General features: G+C 40.3%; 1 protein-coding gene, 3 long non-coding RNA genes and 1 pseudogene across 4 annotated transcripts in view; 4 read left to right on the forward strand and 1 right to left on the reverse strand.

Moving 5' to 3' along the window:
- The window catches only part of LOC131683109 (uncharacterized), an 8,381-nt gene extending 8,153 nt beyond the window's left edge, over positions 1-228 (forward strand). The window contains exons 2-3 of the long non-coding RNA XR_009304368.1: positions 39-99; positions 193-228. This is a non-coding gene — a long non-coding RNA (uncharacterized LOC131683109). The remainder of the gene's footprint in view (positions 1-38; positions 100-192) is intronic.
- The window catches only part of LOC131680306 (poly [ADP-ribose] polymerase tankyrase-like), a 13,210-nt pseudogene extending 11,515 nt beyond the window's left edge, over positions 1-1,695 (forward strand).
- Positions 1,696-14,973: 13,278 nt separating this feature from the next.
- Positions 14,974-15,552, forward strand: LOC131683112 (uncharacterized). The gene is made up of 3 exons (XR_009304371.1): positions 14,974-15,071; positions 15,162-15,326; positions 15,379-15,552. It is a non-coding gene; the product is annotated as an uncharacterized LOC131683112 (long non-coding RNA).
- Positions 15,553-16,390: 838 nt separating this feature from the next.
- On the forward strand, positions 16,391-16,917 carry LOC131683114 (uncharacterized). Its single transcript, XR_009304373.1, has 3 exons — positions 16,391-16,435; positions 16,500-16,750; positions 16,805-16,917. It is a non-coding gene; the product is annotated as an uncharacterized LOC131683114 (long non-coding RNA).
- Positions 16,918-17,762: 845 nt separating this feature from the next.
- On the reverse strand, positions 17,763-18,113 carry LOC131680307 (hemiasterlin resistant protein 1-like). Its single transcript, XM_058961028.1, has one exon. The coding sequence runs from the start codon at positions 18,111-18,113 to the stop codon at positions 17,763-17,765; it is 351 nt and encodes a 116-aa protein (XP_058817011.1).
- Positions 18,114-27,531: the final 9,418 nt, after the last annotated feature.

Here is a 27,531-nt window from a genome sequence, read left to right on the forward strand (position 1 = left end):
AGTCATCTTTTCTGATTCTTTTTTTGTTTTGATTATAGATCACCTCTTCGGGTTAGAAAAATCTCTAACCTTATGTGCGGGGTTGGGACTTGAACCCAGGTGAGCTGCGTACAAGGCAATTGATTTACCAACTACGCTATGCCGGCCCCTCTTTTCTGATGCGCTATTCTCGATTGTGTACCAACGTTTTAGGTTTTTTCTGGCAGTTGTACAACAGCCGTAAAGGATAAATTGTCGTTGGGTTTATTATATTTATTACCCATAATAAACATGTCGTTTGCAATTTGGCATTTAACTAATTATGGAAACGTGTCTAATAGGAAGAGTTGAGATGCCAACTTGTCATTATCATTTCACAGTGAATTTCTTCACATTCATTTGGGATATCTTTTATACTTTTTGTACGCTTGCTTTGTACTGCAAACTTTGGAAATGATCATGGAAGTGTTAATATGAATCAATACTCCCGATGGCCAGCTGTTCGGAGTTTAAATTGCTCGTTTCGAATTATCGGAAATTGATCGCGAGAGACTCTCGTACATATTGCTAAGATCATATTGTCTTTAGATGAATACATTTTCACAATTATATTAAACAACCAGTTATTGGCTAAATGAAAAAGGTACAATTACATCGCTAGGTGGATTAAAACAGGTTTTATTTTGTACTGACTGTCGAGGCACACGATTTGTTTTTCATACAGCACAGTGCTCTAAAAGAATTTAAACTTAAATTATATTTTTTTCTATTGATCAATGAGCAATGAGCAGAATTGTAATACTCGAATAACACTAAAATAATGCATTCGGCACAGCTTGATTTTAGTTAGTTTAGTTATTTATTGGTTGTGATTTATTAGAATGTCAAACTAAATTTTATGCGATTTAATTCGAAATTGTTATTGTTTGGTATTTGCGCAATAATCACTGTCTTTTCATTCTTCTAGATATCCCAGACTTCAACTAAGAATAGAGAGCATTTTGATATGCATCATTCATCTACTGAAACGGGATACCGAGACGCAGTTTGAATCAGCTATTGTTGTCAACCGACGCATTCTTGGAAAACTCCAGATTGTCACTGATACCGGAGTTACTGTGTTAAGATCCAATTGATATGTAGAGGATCGGGGACAGTAGTTAGAAGACGAGCGCGGTATTGGTAATGTACCGGGTTACGAATACGCCGGAATTACAATGGTGGGCTTATCATTGCAAGAGAAAATTTAGAGAACCGCGGCAGTGACGGTGAGTTGTGTTTTAGGCAACATGCTAGCGTACAATTTATAGGGCGAAAAAAAGATCAATGGAAACCAATTATTAACAATAACGATGTACGAAAGATTCAAAATACTCGTTTTGCGAGGAGTCTGAAACAGCCAAAAGAATATAGGAATAATTTTGAAAAACATATAGAGATAAACTATCATACATTAACATTTCGAAACAAACATGTTTTACCGTTATATTGACTTTTGTTGGCAATAAATTACTAAAACGTTTTTACCTCTGTATACTATTAATCTGAATTATGTCAGAAATGGTCTTAACAGTGAACCTATTCATGGATAGCATTGTATATGGATTTAAAGATAGCCTTGTTGATATAATATATTGTTCAATAAAATAGTGTAAACACAATGCTATTTATTTAGGGAGAATAAATGTTATAATAAAGTTTTATATGCTAGTTTAATGTCTTTTTTACATTATTTAGGTCTATTAGTTGAACAATTTTCCAATAAGAATTTTACAATTTATAAATTAATTGGAAAATAATGCAGTTATTTTTGCAGTTGAAAATCGAAATATTGTACTTGCACTTTTCATTTATATACTACTTACAGCGTGCGCACTGAGGAGGAACTAGTGAGTATTATTCGCATGAAAACAATGCTCACTAGTGCGCATGGTGAAAATAGGAGATGAATGAAATGCGTATTAAGTATTATATTTCGATTTTCAACTGCAACCAGAATAATAAATAACTCAATAAATTTTCACATATCACAAAAGGTAAATTTTACTACAAAAACACATACTTTTCATATATTCATTGATAAAATTTACACGTACAAAATGTAACTTCTATAAAAATACTTCGTAAAAGTTACCGGAAAAATCACGTAAGTATTATGTGAAACACTAGTGGAATAAGTTCACCGTGTTTTTTAATAAATATTACAGTAACATCATGTAGGTTCTATTAAAATATCTTGTAGATGCTACGTGAAAAGTCACGTAAGTATTACGAAAAAAACTCCTATGAAGTTCATGAGTTCATTTTGCTTTACCTGTGATCCACGTAAGTGTTAACTGAAAAGTGCGATGGATGAAAACCACATATGTTTTCACGTAGCATTAACGTGTGGATTATTTTGAGTGTATAATTTTCAATGAACTGCAAATCTATATATGAATTAAATGTAAACACAATATCCTATCCTAGAATTGAGCATGCTACATTAAATTTAAATCTTGCTATAAAATTATCACTGATTTCGCTTATCGTGATCAAACACAAACACACATGCAACTTTGGTAGCAATTGGCATCCTATTGTTAAACGAAGCACGAATAAAACAGTTAAAATTATTATCTCGAACAGTACGGTCGATTTTCTTTACGCCGTCACAGATCCGTATGCGGCATCATTCCACGTGCTACCGCGACAGACACGATTGTCTTTTTACATAGTTAATTTCTACGGCTCGTCGCATTACGTAACCATCAAATGGTGCCGAAACCCGGGAGTTGAGAATAGCAGTCGTTTTCCCGCAAGGATCATCGAACTTTCTAAGATTTCCACCGGCCTCATCGAGACAATAGCAGCGTCATCTTTAGAAGCGTCACCTGCACACACCAACGGTCCATCTTTTGTTTCTTCGATTTCTGGGAGGACTTTCAGCAGCACCTGCATCGGTCGTTACCGAATTTGGAAAGCTCTTCTGGAAATTCATCTCGGGCAGTGGTTACAATCTGGAACTGCCGAGACTCGTTGGACACGTTGGTAAACGGGTGAGGTTAAGTTGAAGCTAAAAGGCAGGTGGGTACGCTTTATTATAATCTAAACCACGTGGAAGTGAATCACGATAATGATGTCACGTTCAATGACCAAAAAGTCAAAGCACAATAAATTATTGTATGTTCGGCGCACCAACATACTTGGTTCGGCCAAATTAATTCAGGACTTTGATGAAAATTATACGGCGGTACAAGCTAATGAAATTCCCTTCCGTTTACAAAAACTCGATGCGCTTTGGGAGGAGTTCGAAGAAGTAGAAAATGAGATTGATTCCCTTCGAGTAGGTGAGCCGGTCTTTTCCGAGGGACGATCCGAATTTCAAAGTCTATTCTTTCAATTAAAAGGATCGTTATCGAGTAAGATACCCCCTGCACCTCCCAGCCCGTTAGCTTCACCGGCACACATGGCGCCACCTCAGGTGATTGGGGTCCGCCTGCCGGAGATTAAAATCCCCGAATTTAATGGAAACATTGAGGATTGGTCGAACTTCCACGATGTTTTCGACTCAATGATCCATAAGAATCCAACGTTGCCGAATATCCAGAAGCTGCATTACCTTCGCGCTTCACTTAAGGGTGATGCAGCTCGGATAATTCAATCCATTCAAACATCGGGCAACAATTATCCGATTGCATGGAAACTTATTACCGATCGCTTCGATAATACAAATCTGCTTGTGAAACAACATGTGTCGGCACTTTTTAACATTCCTTTTTAACAATTTTGAAAGGCACATCCAAATTTTGGACACTCTTGAAGACGAGAAGAACCACTGGAATTCAGTGATAGTGGAACTTCTGAGCAGTCGTTTGGACCCAAGCTCTCAACGAGAATGGGAGTCCGAATGTTCAGAGGCAGAAAGGCCAAACTACAAAGATCTCGTTGATTTCATTCACAAGCGCGCTAGAATGCTGCAGTCTCTTAAGCTCTCCCACCAAAACACGAATACCGCTGTGGATGTAAAGCAAACGAAAGTTCGCACCTTTTCGCATGTTACCACCTCTGAACACGTCGCCAAATGTGTGGCATGCAATCACGCTCATTTGCTGTTTCAGTGTGATGTTTTTCGTGGATTTTCTCCTCAATAACGATTCGATGTAGTGAAGAGACACGGTATCTGTATCAATTGCCTGAAAGGGCAACACTTCGCTAAAAATTGCACTGGAGGCGTCTGCAAGCATTGCAACCAAAAACACCATACACTTCTTCATCTCGGTCCAGCCCCGTCGCACCCATCAACGTCCGGGTCTGGTCATCGACAAATTCCCACTGGAACTCACAAAACAGGTAGTTCCAGTCACGAGTCGGGCCAAGTCCGATCTGCTCATTCGCAATCTTCCCCCGTTTCGTTACAATCGTTTTCGTTGAACTCGTCGTCGTCCTCGCCGCCGTCGGTTTTCGCGCCTTCCCAGACGTCGGTGTCGGAAAATTTCGTACTATCGCCTCCTCCAACCTGCCAGACAATTGTTCCTTCTGTTCCTGCTTCCGAATTCACTGTATTTCTACCTACCGCACTCATCAAGGTACAAGATGTGCATGGATCATTCCACTTTGCCCGTGCATTATTGGACAGTGGATCGCAACCGAATTGTATTTCGGAATCGCTTTGTCAAAAACTATGCCTAAAGCGCACCAAGATCAACCAACCTGTAAGTGGAGTAGGGCAGTCTATCGTGAATGTTCGCAATAGTGCTGTAGTGAATATTGTTTCTCGTTTCGGAACATTCAGCTTTCAATTAGACTGTCTCGTGCTGCCTAAGCTGACGCACGTCTTGCCAGCCAGGACAGTAGACATCGCCCACTGGAAACTGTCGAAACACCTGCCAATTGCTGATCCACAGTTTCACGTTACCGCCGGTGTTGATATGCTGATAGGGGCTGAGCTATTTATTAAGCTCCTTCAGCCAGAGCAGATTCATCTTGGTAACGGTTGTCCTACTCTTCAGAAGACAGCACTCGGATATGTCGTAGCGGGTAAGTCCAGCTCGCGACAAATGACCCCTGTGGTGTGCAACGTCGCCTCAGTTGATGATCAACTGGATGCTCACCTGCAAAGATTTTGGGAAATTGAGGGATTCGAGCATTGAAAAGCGCTCACTAAGGAGGAACAATTGTGCGAGGACCATTTCCAATCAACACACTCAAGAGCCTCGGATGGTCGCTACATCATTCGATATGCAACTCGTCAAGAAAAGTTGCCACTGTTGGGCGACACCATGTCAACGGCCCAGCGCCGTTTCAATTCGCTCGAGCGTCGCTTTCGCGCAGACCATGTTCTGCACTCGAACTACTCCCACTTCATGAACGACTACGAGCAGCTCGGGCACATGGAGGAGGTGGAATTCCGCGCCGCGAAACCGCAGTTTATCTTGCCCCATCATGCTGTTCACAGTCCGGATAGCACGACAACAAAGATCCGAGTAGTCTTCGATGGATCATCGAAAAGCAGTAACCACATATCGCTCAATGACCTTCTACATACTGGGCCAACCGTTCAGCCAACCCTCCTATCGATTGTGCTGAATTTTCGTCTCCATCGCTACGTCGCGTCCGCCGACATTGAGAAAATGTTTCGGCAAATTCTCATCCATCCGGACGATAGATCTCTACAGAAAATCCTTTGGAGGAAATCAGAGTCGGAACCGTTAAAATTGTACCAGCTACGAACCGTCACGTACGGTACATCTGCTGCTCCATTTCAAGCAACGAGGGTATTGAATCAGATCGCCGAGGATGAAAAGGAACGTTTTCCACTGGCCGCGCCCGTGGTGAGATCAAACTTTTATGTCGATAATTTGCTTTTTGGAGGAAACAACCTAAATTCCGTCGTCGAAACCTGCAATCAAGTCATCGAAATGTTGAAGTGTGGGCGATTCAATCTTCGACAATGGTGTGCAAACGAACCAGGAATTCTCGCGCACATTCCGCCTGAGCTTCGTGAACCTTCAGCAGCGCTGGAACTCGATCGCAGCTCATCCATAAAAACTCTCGGATTACTATGGTTCCCTCAACAGGACCAGTTTGGATTCAAGGTACCGTCACTCCCACCCTTGAAGACGGTAACAAAACGTATTGTGCTATCTGAGACATCCCAACTCTTCGACCCACTGGGACTTGTCGGGCCGGTTGTTGCAAGCGCAAAAATATATATACAGCAGCTTTGGAAGCGCGAACTGGCATGGGACGAGCCACTTCCAGACGAACTAAGGGACTGGTGGTTGGCGTTCCGTTCATCTATCGATAGGTTGAAGGAGTTAAAAATTACTCGATGGGTCCTGGTCTCAGTTGATTCATCATACGCACTGCACTGCTTCTGCGATGCATCAGAAAAGGGCTACGGCTGCTGCGTCTACATAATATCGACCGATGCAAATGGAAGCTCTCACAGTCGTCTGCTCATCGCTAAATCTAGAGTGGCTCCTGTCAGCTCTGTATCAATTCCTCGTTTGGAATTATGCGCCGCAGTCCTTGGAAGCCAGCTTGTCGACACTGTCAGCCAGTTAACGCAATTTTCGGGCAAGACCACTTTCTGGACAGATTCTGCAGTTGTGTTGCACTGGATACTTTCTCCCCCTTCATCCTGGCGAGTATTTGTGTCCAACCGCGTTGCCGAGATCAATCGGCTCACAAAGGGTCATCAATGGCGCCATGTCCCAACAGACCAAAATCCAGCTGATCATATTTCGCGGGGACTTAGCACCGACCAACTCATTCAAAGCGATTTATGGTGGAATGGTCCATCATTTATCATGGACAACATCAACAGCTGGCCTCCAGCGATAGTAGGACTATCCTCTTCGGCTCAAGAATTACACAATATTGAGCGAAAACCACTTATCTCATTATCAACAATCACGCTAGATGACACTTTGATTACCTCTCGGTCTCAACTCGGTCCACTGCTAAAAACTATTGCCTATTGTTACCGATTTATAAACAATTGTCGGGTCACCGATGAGAACCGATTGTTCGGGTTTATTAACCCTGTAGAATATGATCACGCTCCAAAATCAATTGTTCGGCTTGTACAACGAAAATGCTTCCCGGATGAAATCGAATCACTGGAGGCAAAGGTTAGACACGTCGTTTCCAATATATCCTCCAAATCACCTTTGAAGAACTTAAATTTGATGCTGGACAGTTTCGGGTTGCTGCGCCTTAAAGGACGTTTGGAACGGCTCTCTGCACCGATCGATACCAGATTTCCTATGTTGTTACCGGCAAAACACAACCTGACGAATTTAATAGCTCGCTCAATCCACCTGCAAACACTCCATTCGGGCCCTCAGCTACTGTTGGCCACCATACGACAAAGGTTTTGGCCATTTGGCCAGGAAGAGATTTGGCCAGAAGGACGGTTCATCAATGTATCACCTGTTTTCGGTGTCGGCCACGAGAATGCAAACAATTCATGGGTCCACTACCGAGCGTACGCATTACACCGGGCAAGGTGTTTGAAAGCACTGGGCTTGACTACTGCGGTCCGTTTCTCGTGCGACCGCTTGTGGGAAGAGGCGCGTCGGTCAAAGTCTGGGTCGCAGTGTTTACATGTATGGTGGTAAAAGCGGTCCACCTCGACGTCGTCGTCGGTCTCTCGTCGTCGGCATGCGTAAACCTACTCAAGCGGTTCTTGAGTTGCGTCGGTCGTGTACGAACTATTCACTGCGACAACAGCACCGCGTTCGTGGGCGCGAATCGCGTAATACGGGAGATGCGAGTGGAGCTGAAGCAACAGCTCCAATCAGCAGCCGTGCAATCCATTTTGCTGCAACGAGGCGTCCAATTCCAATTCATACCACCCCGAGCAGCACATTTCGGTGGTCTTTGGGAGGCCGCGGTCAAGGCCTTCAAACATCACTTTTATCGCATCATGGGACAAACGATCTACGTTTTCGATGACTTCCGTACCGCTGTTGAACAAATCGAAAGCATATTAAATTCCCGTCCCCTCGTTCCCATTTCCAATCATCCTGAACACCTCAATGCCCTGACTCCTGGCCATTTTCTGGTGGGCGAGTCCCAATTCTCACTGTCGGAGCCGGATCACAGCAACACTCCAACTAATCGATTGAAACACTTCCAGGTCATGCAAAAATCGGTCCAAGATCTTTGGAAGCGGTGGTCAAAGGACTACATTGGGTTGCTTCACAACAGGCCGTCTAGATGGCGATCAACTCCAGACAAAATAGAAACCGGTACTATGGTTCTGCTTAAACGTGACAAAGTTCCTCCTTTGTCGTGGCCGTTAGGACGAGTCGACGAAGTTTTCCCTGGAAAAGATGACATTGTGCGGGTAGTCAATGTCAGGACAGCTGCAGGTATCTTCCAGCGAGCTACAACCGAGCTGTGTATACTACCCATTGAGAAGGATGACGTAGAAGCAAAGAACGAGACTCACGACAATGAATAGTTGAGCTTTGTAGTTCAACGGGCCCCGGCCTGTTACGAACGCTGGTCATTATCAATAATTGTTATTTTACCTTAAAACTAATTTGCTCTTAACTAAATTGTAACCCTAAAACTATAATTTTCAATGAACTGCAAATCTATATATGAATTAAATGTAAACACAATATCCTATCCTAGAATTGAGCATGCTACATTAAATTTAAATCTTGCTATAAAATTATCACTGATTTCGCTTATCATGATCAAACACAAACACACATGCAACTTTGGTAGCAATTGGCATCCTATTGTTAAACGAAGCACGAATAAAACAGTTAAAACTATTATCTCGAACAGTACGGTCGATTTTCTTTACGTCGTCACAGATCCGTATGTGGCATCATTCTACGTGCTACCGCGACAGACACGATTGTCTTTTTACACAGTTAATTTCTACGGCTCGTCGCATTACGTAACCATCAATATGTTCGCAGTGGATATTTCACTTGTTCACCGGGAGTGTAAACGCGACCACGGCGGAATTGATGCGGAGTGTTGAATATAAATGTCATCGCAGTTCACGGTGAACGTTCACCTTCGAATACCAAATTGCATTCTAACAAACTGTAAACTGCCAATTGAGCGTGAAATCGGTGTTCGCTGATGAAACTGTTCACGACGTCCTCCACCGTGAACAATGGATGGTATTCAACACATGTTCACGTTCATTTTCACCGAGAGTCTAAATAGTGCTTAACCAATGAACTTTGTACCGCGACTCACCACTTCATTTGCCGCGTTGCCAGGAAGCCATGCAAAAATATACAAAACAGTGCTGCCCAAACACATATATTGAGTCCCACCATTCTTGCAAAGGTGAAAAAAATACTCAACATTCTTGCATTTTTCAAATTTAAAAAAATCATTATAAAATCACGATAGCTTTAAAAAGTCTCATTTCAGCGGAAATCGAGGGGCGACTCACTCTAGTATTTTCGATTCAGGCCAACGTATTGAGAGACGTATTTGTGCATTTTTCACGAAATGGCATGTATTTTGTGTATTGATGAGTATTGATTATTTTACATTTCTTACAAAAGAAATGTATAGGATTCGCTCAAACTTTGACAACTTTTTCCGAGGCCCGGAGGGCCGAGTCTCATATACCAATCGACTCAGCTCGACAAATTGAGACAATGTCTGTATGTGTGTGTGTGTATGTGTGTATGTATGTATGTACAAAATTTCATGTAATTATCTCAGCAATGGCTGAACCGATCTTAATGAAATTAGTTTCAAATGAAAGGCCTAACGTTGCCATTTGACACTATTATTTTTGATTTTCGATAGGTTGTTTACTTTCTGAGATATGGGCGATTTTGTCGAAACACAGCAGGTTTTTTGCAAATAACTTTCGAACAATACAATATTGTCCGGCAAACTGCACATAAATAGAAAGCTTGTAAAACTACCTTTCTAACAAGCTATAGATTGTCTAAATCCGTGCACGAACAGCGGAGATATTAGACATTTTGTATTTTTAGTCCTCGCTTACCGATTTCCACTAATTAAAAATGAGATTGTTTCATACAGAGTATTGCTTTACTGGTGTTTTAGGGGCAAAACTAAACCGATTTTGAATATCGGGGTATGAAAACACATCTACGTGATTCAAGGAATTCTATGTTGAGAACATTTTGTGAATTACCTTTATAATAAATTAACTATTTCTCAAAAATCAATATATAAGTTCACTTCAAAGATAAAATAATGCGTTGATAAAGAAACAGTGAGTTCTAGTATTTATTCCTTGTATTAGGCATTGCGTTCAATCATGAGGTAAATGTTGGATGGTATATCAATACACAGATCAACAAGTAATTCACCTAGTAGTGAGATAAAAGATTTCTAATATAATTATACTTGTGGCGTCACCGAAGGCAACTGTATGTTTGAAGCCCAAAAATCTAGCGAAAATTTAGCTCTTTTGCAAGATTTAGGTTATACTGGTTATGGAGCAAAAATTACTACTTACATTATTTATGATAAGAATGTAAGAATCAATATATCATAATAATATACCTATAAAAATAATGTCACTGCATTAACCATCATTTGCCATTCCTCACACGCCCCCCCCCCCCCCATCTCTCACTCTCTCTCTCTCTCTCTCTCTTTCTCTCTCTGTCTCTCTTCTATCGCATCTATCTAGCTATTTCTGTATGCATTTCTAAGTTGTGCGATAAGATCTTCTGCCATACTGAAATATTTGTTAATTGTAATTGCGAAGGTTTGAGAAAACAAAACTATTTTTTGTCTGCTGCTACATCAACTCAACTTTAATTCAATTGTATTCAAAGCCTGTATCTACACTATAATTAAGGAAATTCATGGCTATATCAGAAAAATATTTGGCTTAACTGGGTAATATGAAAGTTTGACGATGGAAATTTTCAAAAGAGACATTCCACGTGCGATATTTAAACTATTCGTATCTCTATTGAATTTTGAATGAAATATATTCTCAAAGACTGAAAGCTGAAGCCAGGATTTCGAAGACAAAATACATGAGAGGAAGAGGTTCTAGAGACGACAATGTGAACCTCCCACCCGAGTTCGGATTGACGGTGACGAAGTCGAGATGGTCGACGAATTCATGTATTTGGGCTCACTGGCAACCGACGACAATGATAACAGCAGAGAAATTCAGAGACGGATATTAGCGGGAAATCGTGCCTACTTTGGACTCCAGAGGACGCTCCGGTCGAACAAAATTCGCCGCCGCACGAAGTTGATTATCTTCAAGACGCTGATTAGATCGGTGGTCCTCTACGGCCACGAGACCTGGACTATGCTCGTGGAGGACCAACGCGCCCTTGGAGTTTTCGAACGAAAAGTGTTGCATACCATCTATGGTGGCGTGCAGATGGAAGACGGAACGTTGCGCAGGCGAATGAACCATGAGTTGTATCAGCTGCACATTCGTTGTATTGGTACGAACTTTCATGAAAAATAACGGATCAAAGACCAAAAATATCCACAAATTAGATCCAGAAAAAGAAGTCCCCAAAGTACCCACTCTCGATGGGGGATGCAACTACAATGTGTCTTCTAACTTATCGTCGTCCATATTTGGATATACTGAGTAGTTTGAACCATTTCTTTTTCACAATATTGGTCTGTATAGGACTTATTTATCCATATTTCCTGCACGAGAATTCCGAACGAAACAATACAAACACGGCTTTTATGCAATCGACATAGCCTAGGCATTTCACACTATTTACTTCAATGCAAATAAAAACTTTGAAATATCTACCTGTCTCATTCATGAATCGCATTCTCCCTCTGTCGTTCTCTGTTCAAGGGGCTTGAAAGCACATGTGACCTTGTCTCACTTTACTATATTCAATTGCGCGTTAAAATACTGGACCAGTAAATTCTGTTCTGCACATAAATCTTTTTTCGGGAATATGTGACCAAAAAGTAAACTTTGAATTCGTCAAGTAAAGAAGCATGAAAACAAAAAGAATAAAACCAAAAAAAAAAGATGGAAGCCCTAGAAAGTCCATCGCATATTTATTAGCCTTTTCTCAGAAGATGGGATTTTCAAAAACATTTCAAAACTTTCTGATGCAATGGTTTTCAAATTCGTACAATCCGGTTTATTCATTTTCTTTATTCAAAAATGTATTTGGCTTCAAATATATGACCATTTCATTTTAAATAATTATTTCATTCCGCATCTTTTTATTCGTTTTGTTCATCTGCGTTCATTTTACTTATTTTATTCGTTTCATTCTTTGGATTCACTCTGATCAGTTTATTCTTTTTGTGCATTTTACTCATATCATTCATTGTTTTCATTGTATGTATTTTAATAATTTTTTCCAGTTTATTCATTTTGTTCAGTTTCTTCATTTTAATAATCTGACTACTTTTTCAGTTCTAATCATTTCATCCAAATAATGTATTTGATTCAATTTATTTCTTTATATTAATTTATAACCTTTTACTGTTGTTCAATTTTTCATTTTAATCAATGCATTTAATTCTGCTCATTTTCTTCTTTTTATTCATTTTATCACTTCAGCTCATTTTGTTTATTTGATTCGTTTGTTTTATTTATGCATTTCATTTATTTTTTACTTTATTCATTTTGTTCATCCATTCTTTTTATTCATTTGATCCATTTCATTAATTTGATTCATTGTATTCACTGGATGAATTAAATTAATTTGATTCATTTGATTCATTTGATTCATTTGTTTCATTTGATTCATTTGATTCATTTGATTCATTTGATTCATTTGTTTCATTTGATTCATTTGATTCATTTGATTCATTTGATTAATTTGATTCATTTGATTCATTTGATTCATTTGATTTATCTGATTCATTTTATTCATATCTTTAATTTTATGCATTTCATGTTCAGTCATTCGTTTTATTTCATTCAATTTGTTAGTATGAGTCAATTTATTCTATTCATCTTATAACTATTTCTAAATATAATCTTAATTTTTATGTAATAACCTAATCTAATTTGATTCGTGTATTTGGATCAAAATTATAATGATTTCCATTAATTTTTCTACTCATTTTATGAATTTAAAAACCCATTGTTTCATTTTTTGCTTTACTTTTTTATTTCAGTCGTTTTGTTGATTTCTATAATTTATTCAGTTTATTCGAGATTTTATTCGTGCAAGACTAGAAACTGTTTTCTTCCCACCTCTAATTGGGTGCCTACTTCTTGTGAGTTCTGCAAACTAATCCAATAGTGAAATGTGTAAGAAATGTCTCATCTCACTGCTAGGTGGATTAAATCGGTTTTTTTCATAATAGTTACGTATTAGCGAATTAAAAACGTATTTGTGTATTGTTCACGAAACGCTATGTATTATGCGTATTGGTGAATTAATTCATAATTCTTATGGATTAGTGTACTAAAACGTACAATTGTATGCACGCATAGTATTTTTGTTGAATAATCAATAGACCTTTCTCGTCAAAAAATTTTATATGCAGAACAGCTTCCGTTTTCATCGCTGGATCAATTCTGAATACTGTCACGTTAATTTGGTGTCTCTAACTATTGAAAAAATCAAAAATTCCTCGAGCTGCCCATTTTACTCTGTATTCCCCTGTCCTATTTTACCTCGATTCTCCATACTTTTTCACCATTTGGATGAACTTCGAGTGGGGAATATGAAATAAAGTTACGGCGGGTAGCCTATAACATAGTTCCAGTAGCCTACCGCTAGCCAGCATCTGTTTTAATCTGGCTATTCGCCGTTTCGTTTACTGGGTATGAACTCCAAGAGTTCATTCCAATTTGTCAAAAACATTGTTTTGACGTAGATGAACCCCAAAACAGTGTTGCAGAATATACCGATTTATCGATATTTAAACCGATTTTTAATTTCAATACCAATAATGTTACTAAAAATACCGATTTCTTTTTCCTTACCAAAAAATCACGATTTTCATATAATAAGATATAATAAGATCAATATTATTACGTATGGGCCTTTTTAGAAAATGTCTTCATCTTTCCACATCAAATCATCCGGAAATTGATTCAGCAATCTGCCAGGTTACCAAATACAAATATGTTAATACGGAATGCTCTGAGGATTTTTTGAGGACACATTTTATGACCCAGGTACACTGTCAGAGTGACAGCATACTTTGATGAAATTGTGCTAAAACTGGCTGCACTGATAGATTTGTTTTTGATTGTTTGACACTTCTAAATATTTTAGTTTTCTGCAGAAAAAATCTCAGAAAACTAACGACTGATTTTTGTCGACGTCGGGCACCAGTTACAGTTACAGTTTGAAATTATATCTCACCTCGGATGAACGCGCCCGTTATGTGTTACCCCGCAACAGCTGACTTAACTGATTGTTCAAATCCTCGAATTTATCCTGCTCGCTGTCGTTCATGTTTTTATTACTTTCCCCTAGTTCTACACAATAATTAGCCATTGGATCGGTTCGTGATTTTAGGGAATAGTAAACGTTATGAAAAAATCCATTGCATAATATAATTATAGTGTATAGTTCATGAATCCGAAGTGGTTCAAAAGGATGTCGCTGTACAGATTCAGAGCTGCCGCTTCCAGCTCAGCAAAAGTGAAAGCCACTTGACGGTTAAATTCGTAGTGTGTCCGCTGATAGCGCTCGGGGACAGAAAAATCTCATAGGTCAGAGTCGCTTCCGACTTCGTTACCGTCAACATTAAACACAACAGCAAGATACTTGGAAAGGACTCTCGTTCGGTAAGTTTTTACCATAAGCTTCCCCCTGCAACATTCTTTTTCATGTCTAGATGTCCTTGTTGATTTACAGAACAAACATAATGGAAGCGTATTCTACACGCACATATTCACTCGGGCCAACCGTGTGACTCATTTGGAAAAAGGACTCATTGTCGGTTTCATGGCAGCGAAGTGAGCAGACAAAAAAGGCATCGTTTTTTTTCACATGATCGTTCTGAGCAAAATTCAGCGATTTGCCAGGCATAAACCACCGATGGGACAGTACCCGTTCGGATTCAGGACGTTTTCCTATACATTGTACCCGGTCGAAGCGATGGCAAGCGATGCAGATAACTGGGTCAAAAAGGCGGAGGTTCTGGGAATTTCTGCACTCGTAAGTGTTCTTTTTGTCATAACCACCTAAACTATTTTTGGAGCCATCATTGTTCCATGGGATTTAAATTTTCTTTTTCAATAAAAATAGGTTAGCGATCTGAGTATGACCAAGGACAAGGAATCAGAACCGGCGACTGACAGTCCAGAGAAAGAGAATGCGGAAAAACCTTCTAGTCCATAGCTCCTGAAGAAAAACGAGCTGAAGCGAATATGGAGAAACAGCTTCCTCCACGGAAAATGCAGAGGCATGCAAGTAAGTCGAAATATTTAGTGTCAGCTTTAAAATTACCCGATTAATCTTTTAGCGCGGCGGATGCAAGTTTGCTAATTGAAATTATTCGCAAAGATCTAGTAGAATTAAAACTGGAGGTGCTGCGAAACGATCCTTTTTCGACGCTATACTCGGTTAAAACTATCGACGCTTTGCACCTGATGCCGGAACTGCCCACCCCGAGAGCAGATGAGCGCTGGGGAATGTTTTCAGCCACCTGGAGGAAGAAATTCAGCGCGGAAGAAATGTTACCAGACTTCGCCGATCTGGTATCTGGACTTTTTTGATGATCTCATACAGATTGGGTGTGCAGATGGGCGTTTAAAGTTCTGGGAGGGAACGACTGGTAGCTTTTAGGTAAATTGTTTGGAGTCATTTGTTTTTTATTACAACTATTGACGGACGTTTCATTGCAGGATATATATGAAGCTGAAAACAACCACAACAATGGGGTAACTAACATAAACCTCGCCGGTGACAAAGTGATAGTCGCACGGTTGAGTGAACGAATCGATTTTCTGAGACTGGAAACGTACACGTAAGGTTTTCAGATCGATTGGGGATTTACGTCTGCATATGGGCGAAGTAAGTTCTATGTTTCAAGCAATTTTTTAAGCTCACCTAGGGCGCAGACAGATTTTACTTGTTCTTTTAAAATACTGTATATTCTAAGTCATTTAATTTTCACTCTGTAATGAGTATGTCATCAAGTGCCTTAATTCTTTTTCTTTTTAGCCCGCGTACGCAGCGGTTCGGCAGGAAGCATTAGTTTATTTCAGCAAACCGCCGGCTCAAATCCGTCCACAGCGTTGCCAGCTCAACATCACGCATCCGAGGAGGAGCTTCGATGTATCCTGGAGTTTCACCAGCAGGGTCACCGGTGACATGTTTGGAAGTGGCGGGCGGTACAGTCATTACTGGCAGCCAGGGCCACACTGTTAACGTGTTCCGGCTTGATAGCCACCTATTGCAGTTCACCCTAAACGGCCATTGCGGTCCTATCACATGTATTTTCATAGACCAGTGGCAGGCCGCGATGGGCGCATCTGGTTGCCAAGATGGTGTGCTATGTGTGTGGGACTTGATACGGGGTATGTCAGCCAAATTTACGGTATGGCCTAAATCTACATAATTAAATTGATTGGTTATTTATAGGTGCCTGTATGTACAAAATTGAAGCCCATGACGACATGACGTCGCACTTGCCTGTTCCCCGAGTTACGCAATATCGCTCGGACTGAACGAACGAATACGGTTTTGGGATAGATTTCAGGGTCAGCCGCTCAACACCATGACCGTCAGTCATGCATATTCATCGCTTGTGATGCTGACGCTTCTGAACGAAGCCATTGCTAGCACGAGTTTTTGATTTGGAAGGATAGTTGCTGAGGACCATTCTCACAATAGTATAAAAGTTCTAACCTCAAAAACAGACAAAAAATAAAATGTATTTCTTTCAGAGTTTATAATATCCATTACATGATCAAATGCGCTGATGGGTTAGGCGTTGGATTCGGCTATATTCCATCGTCATTGAAGCTAGATCATAGAATCATGTTAATTTGACAGACTGCAAGTGTTATTAGTAGCACAAACAGCTAGCAGCCCAGCTAGTATTGTTCTTTCTGCTTGCAACCAACCTGGTTATATTGATGTCAATGCTAAATTCGCTGTTGCAGCTGTATAGTCGCTATACTGTTCCATGTGTTATGGGATTCGCTATTAACATGGGACAGTTATGCTTAGAGCACCATATTCTAAAAGCGACCAATTTTGGCCAATCACTGGAGACAAAATCACGCGTAACAATTAATAATAAATTAAATTGTTGCTGATTAATTTTTGTTGTACATGAATAAAACACCGATTGCCTCGTTACCTATGCTGCCGTGATCCGCATAACAGTCCCATTTGGGTTTCCTATGCAGATGGGACAGTTATGCGTATCACGGCAGTATGGCTAAATAACCATTAGAAAGGTAATGAGCTTATGTTATCGCATTTTATAATCATTTATACTACGTAACAATTAATAATAAGTTACATTATTGCTGAGTATTTTTTGTTGTACATGAATAAAACATACCGATTTCCTCGTTACCTATGGCTAAATAACCATTAAAAAGGTTATGAGTTTATTGTTGTCGCATTTATAATTATTTATACTACTTTCAAGTGATCGATTTTAAAGATACGACTCGCACTTTAAGCACCCCTTCACCGCGCCATCAAAATAAAAATAAGTCATACTCCTAATTAACTAATATTTATTAAAATATTTACTAAATAAAAACATAGACCTGATAGTTCGTTTGCAAAAAACACCGAAGCACAGTGAGTTGGTGTTAATGCTCTATCTGTGATCCTATAGTGCTGCAGGATTTGGCCAACATTTATACTATTTTTATTCAATCAACTTTAAGGAAAATGTATCACGTGAACGCTATATATATGGACTTCTATACTTGGTAATTGTTCCGAATCACACTCGACCTGGCCTTGGGTACAAGATATTTGCTTGATCTCCCACGAGCATGGTCCTGCCGGAGTGTTTCGCTCGCCCGATACCGGGGCAGCCTGTCCTAGCGAGGCTGCCTCTTGTGAATCGGAACCGCTGAACATTCCGATGAGGGCATGTCCAACGGTATTACCGACGAAGCCGATCGCTACACTACCAGCAGTAGCTGCGATTTGAGGAATTAATCCAAAGGCCTGGTTGGGAGCTACCATTGGTGCAGCGACAGCCGAGTGTGACGCAGACTGGACCATCGGCTAACTCGATTCCGGCGAGGTGGAGCGGCTGCAACTGGTGCGGACCTATATTGCGATGTATATAATTTCAAGGATTACTAGAGATTACCAATTACCAGAGATCATCAAAATGTTTTGTGGCTAATGTTCTAATTCAGCAAAAAAACAAAACAAGTTAAATTGATCGCAACAAATAAAATCGCTTTCTTCAACGAATCGTGGACAAGAAAAATCTAAATGCCAAATTTAATGGAACATTGCCTAATGACGTCAAATAAAAATGAAAGCCTAACGAGCTTGTTAATACAAGATATTCGCATTTAAAAGTAAACCAAATCAAGTTTCTCATACTGTGGTCGAATAAAAAAAATTCTAAGCCTATGTAAACAAGCTCTGCGAAATGTCAAAAAAGTGAGGTTAAACATTTTCATCCAATGCATCCAATGTTCTACAGCGAGAGGTTCATTTTAGTTTGTTTACATTGCTAATGAATTTTGTACTGCGATTCACCACTTCATTTACCGCGTTGCCAAGAACTTAAGTGAAAATATTCAAAACAGTGCTGCCCAAACGCACATTTTAAGTCCCACCATTCTTGCAGAGGTGAAAAAAATATTCAACATTCTTGCATATTTCAAATTTTAAAAAATCATTAAAAAATCATGATAGCTCCTAAAAATCTCATTTTTACGGAAATGTTCTTATAATTGTGTAATCTTTCGATTAAAAATAAGAAAAACAGGTGTTAGGTCTGACGAGAAAGGTCTATTGAAACCGATGTTACTGAATTTTGACGTTTAAATGTTATTGTAGAATGCAAGTAGAATAATTTCATAAACGCAAATAATAAAATTAGTACAAATGGAATTACTAGTGATTTTTCAAGATTAAAGAACAATTAAGCATTATGAAAATTTTATTATTTAGAGAATTAGTGACTTCTTCAGTTTGCTTCTACTGGTGAGAAGCAGGAAGCGGGGAGATTTACCAGATATGCTGCTATTGTTGAACCAAGGCTGATGAACATGTAATTGAAGTAACCTTTATCTTTAGTTTGGTGAAAACTAATTAGGCTTGCTGAATTCTAATTAGGTTTACCCAATGGTATTTTTTGAGCAACGCAGTATTATATTTAATCACTGCAGTATTATCTAAATTTATTTCAAAAATTGAGATGCTTCTCAGTAAAAATGAGATGCTCCTCAGTAAAATCAGCCGAAATTCCTTGGTTGTACTAGACTCGGTTGTATCACTAGAGCCTGAATTTTGGCAGAATCCAGCCGGAATTCCAACTGAACTTAAAGTTATGGCTGAACTCATACCTCCAAGCGACGTAATTCGGATTCTTGTGTTTTGTATTATTTTTTTGACGTAGGACTTACGTCTTTCTTTACTATACTGGGTGTCATTTCAAAATTTTCAAAACGGATGCGTTACGTACACTTTGAACTCTAATAACTTTTCTCCTACTCAAGGAATTACTAATTTTGTTTCATAAATCGAAAGGAAAACGTTCAACGCTTGCTATTGATAACTTGTTTGCTATGTAAAACTTGTTTAAAAAGTTCAAAAACTACTTTTAATGCGAATCAACATTAATGCTAAAACCTATAAATATGGGTGTCACAGTTTTTCTTAAAGCCAGACGTGTGTAAGCCACAGAGCAGAACACACGTACGTGTGCTGCTCAACGAGAAGCTGCATTTTGACCACCAACCAAATCATAGCTACTGCCTTATCGCTGCCAACCAAGAACAGTCGTCGCCCTGCGTGAAATTCATTGCTCTCAGAAGTGGACAGAGTTACTAATTCGCAAGCTGCTCTTCCAGTGCCTGGTCCGTGAGATTGCACAGAATTTCAAAACCTACTCTTCCGGAGCTCAGCCGTAATGGCCCTTTAAGAAGCCAGTGAGGCCTGCCTGGTTAGTTTGTTGGAAAATACCAATCTGTGCGCTATCCATGCCAAGCGAATAATCATCATGCCGAGCGGGAAACGGCGAAATAATATTCACAACAAACGGTCCTTATTAGGACCACAAAATCGTTCTCAGAAGAATTACAATTGAAATTTCCATTTCGTGCTTTGGAAAATAACTTCCCTCTTATCGGGTTAGTTATTTTCTATAATAATATCCGAAAAATGTGCGATAAAACCAATAAACTGACCAATTGGACGGAAGCAATAAAATACCTACAACAATTTGAGTCAGAAAAGTGATATTAACGGAAAAATGCTTCGATCGTTTCTAAGTGTTTGGCAGCTGAAGTTGCCGATTTGTTTTTCAACGTCAATTATTTGCGCTGTGCTGTACGGAACAGATTTTTGCGCGATTTGTTGGGAAATAATTAAAACAATTGTGTAGTAGATTCCGTAGATTTTACCGTAAATTTTGATAGAAATGATTTTGTAAAAGCATTAATTAGCCGTGCTTGGAATGGTGGTTTTTGCAAATCTTTCTAGAACATTAGTGAATGTGGAATGATGAAAATATTTTCATTTGTCGCACAAAGGGATGGACTACCATCTGCACTAAGAAGTTTATAAAAGAGATCGCATTCCGATATACAATGCTCATTCGATGTGAGCTGCGAAAGGGGAATGTTCGTGTATGTACGCAGCAGATGCGAATTCGGGCAAGGTTCGAATCGTTAGCAAGGATTCTCGTCTGGTATCACCAAACATAGTTATCTACAAACCGTTCTTTTTAGGATGAAAACATAATGGAGAAAGAATTGAATTAGAAAGTCTGGTATCACCAAAAATAGTTATCTGCAAACCGTTCTTATTAGGATGAAAATATAATGGAGAAAGAATTTATTTAGAAAGCTCCTTTTAATAACTTGGATTGAGTTACTGAGGATACATTATCAATGACACATATAAACCAATGTTTATCGAATTAATCTACAATGCAAATCTTTCTAGAACATTAGTGAATGTGGCAACCCTGCTACTAAGCGAATGCCACGCCAAAACGAATGATGAAAATATTTTCATTTGTCGCACAAAGGGATGGACTACCATCTGCACTAAGAAGTTTATAAAAGAGATCGCATTCCGATATGCAATGCTCATTCGATGTGAGCTGCGAAAGGGGAATGTTCGTGTATGTACGCAGCAGAAGCGAATTCGGGCAAGGTTCGAATCGTTAGCAAGGATTCTCGTCTGGTATCACCAAACATAGTTATCTACAAACCGTTCTTTTTAGGATGAAAACATAATGGAGAAAGAATTGAATTAGAAAGTTCCATTTAATAAGTTTGCGCCTGTCAATTCTTGTGTACATTTACCAGTGATTCATATAAGCAAATGTTTATCAAATTAATCTACAAACCCGAAAGTTTTTGCAAGTCCTAGAAAATCAGTGAATGTGGCAATCTCATTCGACATGAAATTTCCAGTAAACATTCATTCAAAAAGTGCATTGGCTCAAATTATCCATGAATGTCATATGATATGCCCAAGTTTAGTCCTACGTCAACACCGCGGTTACGTCCCGGACATTACCCACTCCTAGTTTTGACATTAAAAATGTCTTACTCCACTATCTGGGGCTAGGTGTCATTCTAAAATCTAAACTATCTCCCATGTAACGAAACTATGTAAGGTTTGCACGCTTATAACTCCGATATTACTAGATGGATTTTAATCATTCACACACCAACCGATTCAGAAACACCTAACTTAAATATTGGTAATAATTTAATATCTCCCCAATAAAAGTAGACTTTTGGAAATTGGTAAAATTAAAAAGTTCACGAAAAACGGGAAAATTACCATTCGTGAGGCAGATTTCTCAGACACAGCCGTCAAAAGAGGGCAGCTTAGTGACTCAATGAAAGACGAAAAGTCATAAATAGAAGCGACGCATGTCCGTTTAAATCTCACCATTCATTACATTCTTCGTCTATCTTTCGCGCAGTTCGGACGTGTTTAAACTCGTTACAAGTTTGTTTGTTTAGTTCGTTGCATTGCGTCATTCGCAATCGGATTATCAGTCCCGTGCGATGGGGGGCAAATCTCGCTCCAGATCCAAGGAGGATACAGATCGTGCCAAAAGGCCGAAGCAAAACAACGAGGACGCTGCTAAGCGGCTGCTCAGCAAAAATAAGTACGCCAGCTTGCCGGTCGACGATGCTGGGAATAAAATAGAAAGGAAGGAGAAAATGCCGCCTTTCTACCTAAAGGGATTTCCACCTACATTGAGGACGGATTTGAACACGCTCATCAGTCATGGGCTCAAAGCGACTATCCGTCTCTGCACTGACGGGTATAAAATCACCGTTCCCACGCTGAACCATTACAAGGCAGTTGAAAATTACCTACAGCAAGTGAAAGCACAATATTTTACGCACGATATTGCAACCAGCAAACCGCTAAAAGTCGTCATACGTGGTCTTCCGGACATGCTGGAGGATGAATTGAAGGTGGCCTTGACAGAGGCTAAACTAAAACCAGTGGCCATACACAAAATGAAGCGGCATAATAAAGAAGCTAAGTACCGTGATCAGCTGTATCTGGTCCATCTCGAACGAGGTTCCATCGCTTTGGGTGAGCTGAAACAAATCAAGTACCTCTTCCATATAGTGGTTGAATGGGAACGATATAAACCAGCTCATCGCGAAGTGACACAGTGCTCCAATTGTCTCAATTTTGGACACGGTGCGAAAAACTGCCACCTAGAAAGCCGTTGTGCAAAATGTGGCGAAAAGCATGCATCGGACAGCTGCATTGAGGTGGACTCAAAAGCGCCACCATCCTGTGTTAATTGTAAGGAAGCTCACTCGTCAACAAGTCGATCGTGTCCAAAACGTGCGGAATTTATAGAATTCCGCAAAAAAGTCAACCAACCTAGACAACACCAGAAGAAGAGTCAACCTCTTTTTGATCTGAACTCGATTCCAGCTTTTCCACCACTACCGTTGCCCGGTCAGCAGAAAAATGGAAACACAGCGCTTACTGTTCCGAACGCTCCCCCACCCGGCTTCTGGGGGCACCAAACCAGTTTCGTACAACCAGGAATTCCACCAAATACTGGACCAGCCTTAGATGGACTAACGCAGGTTATCAACCAACTGTCAACTTTAGTGACTGATATGCAGAAAATGATGATGCAAATGATGCATTTCTTCATGAAGTTTAACATTCAATCTCAACATCCTTAACTGGAACGCCAACTCCGTGGCGAAGAAAAAGCTGGAACTCATCGATTTCCTGCTAAATCATTCAATCGACATTGCATGCATAACGGAAACACATCTGAAGCCGGACGTGAATTTCAGTTTACCTCATCATTCCATCATCAGACTGGACCGGATTAGTGAGCAGAAGGGTGGTGGCGTAGCCATTGCTGTTAAAAAAGAAGTGAAGTTCAGAATGCTGCCGAACTTTCGCTTATCCATCATCGAAGCTGTTGGGATTGAACTAGCGTCGCCTGACGGTCCCATTACACTCATCGCCGTCTACTGTCCAGTGCAGTCCAAAAAGTCGGATAACAGTGCTGTACGTCTCAAGAACGACATTCATGCGCTGACTCGTCGCAAGGGCAACTTCGTCATCGCCGGTGATCTCAACGCTCGCCACTCAATGTGGGGCAACACTAGGTGCAACACCAACGGTACTGTGCTAGCAGAGGACCTTCAGACGGGATACTATGTGGTGGTCCAACCAGACTCACCAACCTTCTTCTCACCAGCTGGTGTCGGATCTACTCTCGACATTACTCTGACCAACGTGGCGGATCACTGCACTGCGACCCGTACATTAACCGAATTGTCTTCAGACCACTTGCCTGTGGTATTCGAGTTGAGCCACGAGAACAATCAACGTCAGCAGCATCGACGGCGAAACTACCATCGAGCGGACTGGGCCCAGCTCCAGCAGTTTATCGAGGACCGAACGGCAGAAAATCCTGTCCTGACGACCACGGATGAAATCGACGGCGTGTTGCAGGCGCTCTCGAATGACATCGACGAGGCGGAACAGCGGTACATCCCATCTACTCCGGTGACAAGTAAGTTCACTAATATTGACGATTCGACCAAAAGAATAATCTCGCTTAGGAACTGTGTGCGGCGGCAGTTCCAAAGAACGCAAAATTTAGCTAGGAAAGTGTTGTACAAAAAATTAAACAAAATCATAGCCACCCGGGTGGAAAAAGTTAAGAATAGGCAATTTGAGAGAACCTTAAAAAACCTACCCAAACATTCTAAACCCTTCTGGCAACTAACAAAAGTGCTAAAGAATAAACCAAAGCCCATCCCACCACTCAGAGTTGGTAACGAAGTGCTTCTAACGGCGGTAGAGAAGTCAAATACAATTTCGCACCATTTTATGGCAACGCATAATTTGGGACGAGATATCGTTAGCCCGATGGAAGCATCTGTATTTGACAGTATCTTTCAGCTTGCATCTGCGCCGTGCGAGCTGCCCGACGAGCAAAAGATAACGCCAGAGGAACTGACGAAAACAGTTAAAAGCACGAAAAATATGAAGGCACCAGGTTTTGATGGTGTCTTCAACGTTGTCCTGAAAAACTTGGGACCGAAAGTATATTCGCTTCTAGCTCAAATTTTTAATCGCTGTCTCGAGCTTGGATATTATCCGACTGCCTGGAAACGATCCAAAGTGGTACCCATTCTGAAGCCGGGGAAGGATCCGACATACCCGTCTAGCTACCGTCCGATTAGCCTACTTTCATCGATCAGTAAACTGTTTGAAAAAGCAATACACTCCCGACTTCTTGCGCACACCGAGTCAAACGATATTCTCCCAGCTGAACAATTTGGGTTCCGGAGAGGTCACTCGACGGTAGATCAACTAAAGAGGGTCTCTAATTTGATTAACCAGGCCAAGGCGATTTCGAAAACGACGGTCATGGCGCTTCTCGATGTCGAGAAGGCGTTTGACAACGTCTGGCACGATGGTCTAGTCCACAAACTGCTCCAATTCCAGTTCCCCGTCTATCTGGTAAAGATAATTTCGCACTACTTGGACGGCAGAACTTCACAAGTCTGCATAAACAACGTACTTTCCGAACCGTATTCGATACCTGCAGGAGTCCCACAGGGTAGTGTTCTGGGACCCATCTTGTACAACCTGTACACATCGGACATACCGCCTCTGCCTGGCGGAGGAACGCTGTCACTATTTGCTGACGACACGGCTATTACCTACAACGGCCGAGTGATGCGCACTCTTGAATCGAAGCTACAAGCCGGACTTGACGCTTTTACCCAATATCTCAGCGATTGGAAAATTTGTGTGAACGAAGGAAAAACACAGATCATCGTTTTCCCACACCGCAATACGGATCGTTTGAAACCGACAAGAAGAATAACCCTTCGAAACGCAGAAATTGAGTGGTCGGAAGTGACTCGCTATCTGGGTTTGTTGTTCGACAAAAAGCTTCTTTTCCGTCACCATGTAGAGGACCGCATCACAAAGGGCACGATGATGCTAAAACGCTTGTATCCGATTATCAACCGTCGATCGAAAGCGTCCACTGCAAACAAACTGGCTGTCTATAGGCAGATCGTTGCACCAATGCTGGAGTATGGGTCACCAGTCTGGATAGGATGTGCAAGAAGTCACCGTAAAAAACTACAAATCCTGCAGAATAAATTCCTCAAGATGATTTTAAATCTGCCACAGCGCACACCAACGGCCGAGGTCCATCGGCTACCGAATTTCGCTCTAGTAGAGGATAGACTGAACATGCTGGCTGTTAGACACCAAACTAAGTCTCTAGCGTCAGAATTTATGCAAATAAGGAATATTTACCCATGATGTACATAGTAGATTTAGATAGGTTAGGATAATTAATAATATATATAACTAAAAGTTGAAAAACTGCATATGTAAAAAGGCTTCTGCCAAAAATCAAAACCAGCTTGAAGCTGTAAAAATCTTGAACCAAAGCTTGAAAAACATTATTGTTGTACCACTTACCATGTATACCTATTGTAAAAGAGAAGAAAATAAAAATGAATTGAATTGAAAAAAATATGCAATGCTCATTCGATGTGAGCTGCGAAAGGGGAATGTTCGTGTATGTACTAGGGACGTTTCGATAATAAAATACATCGATACTTAGAATCGATACTGGTATCGAATGCAAGTACTGATACTTTCGATATAATCGTAGTCGCAGTATCGATACTTGAAAGTATCGCCATTCGATTCCGCACTTTTACCACAGACTAACAGACATAACACTATGAGGGAATTCCCATAAAAACATCGATCCGGCAATTTTCCCAGAACACTAGCTCCACCTTTTATGCACAGTCCCAAACACTCATTTGCTGATGGGTTACCCCTCAGGTTTGGGAACAATTTTTCACTAGTGGTCTATCCCCCATCTGCTTGTTCATAGGTCAGTGGCGCCATAATTTCAAATGTGGGCACAGTCCCAACTACAAATATATTTAAAATGACCGTTAAAGCGGGCGAAGCATTGTTTTCGAGTGTTATGTCTGTTAGTCTGTGCTTTTACAGTAGCTTAATTCCCTGAATTAGGTAATCTGCAAACCGTTGTTTAGAAATTTAGTAGTGGGTTTTGTCAGTTAACGTTTTGCTCTGCTCCTGGGAACAGAAAAACCCATTCGACAAATATATTTTATTGATCTGATTCGTTTGATGTTGGATCCAGTCGACGATTATGTCAGACGTCGAATGTCAGAAAAGATAAACAATAAATAATTTGGCTGATCAGAAAGTCTCATGGACTGTCAAATAATGGGCAATGTTCGGAATCGATGTTTTAATCAAATGCGATTGGTGCTCCAGTTATTGTAGCAACTCAAATGTAACAACCGACTCCGCGATTGTTTAGCCTGAATAGGTTATCACATTCCACTCGGAAATAATTCCAAAATCGTTCATAATTCCGAATCGAATACTTCCAACTACTGGTTCATTCGATTCTTTTCGATATCGTGAAGATTGTATCGATATCAGTAAAGTATCGTGATTAAAGTATCGATACCAAAAAATCGAGCATCGGAAACAGAAGTATCGATTCCGTACTAGTATCGAAAGTATCGCAACGTCCCTAGTATGTACGCAGCAGAAGCGAATTCGGGCAAGGTTCGAATCGTTAGCAAGGATTCTCGTCTGGTATCACCAAACATAGTTATCTACAAACCGTTCTTTTTAGGATGAAAACATAATGGAGAAAGAATTGAATTAGAAAGTTCCATTTAATAAGTTTGCGCCTGTCAATTCTTGTGTACATTTACCAGTGATTCATATAAGCAAATGTTTATCAAATTAATCTACAAACCCGAAAGTTTTTGCAAGTCCTAGAAAATCAGTGAATGTGGCAATCTCATTCGACATGAAATTTCCAGTAAACATTCATTCAAAAAGTGCATTGGCTCAAATTATCCATGAATGTCATATGATATGCCCAAGTTTAGTCCTACGTCAACAC

This window comes from Topomyia yanbarensis, chromosome 2 (genome assembly GCF_030247195.1).
Source record: "Topomyia yanbarensis strain Yona2022 chromosome 2, ASM3024719v1, whole genome shotgun sequence".
NCBI lineage: Eukaryota > Metazoa > Arthropoda > Insecta > Diptera > Culicidae > Topomyia > Topomyia yanbarensis.

Coding starts and splice junctions, on each gene's coding strand:
- LOC131680307 (XM_058961028.1), bottom strand. CDS start 18,113: ATGGTCCAGTCTGCGTCACACTCGGCTGTCGCTGCACCAATGGTAGCT.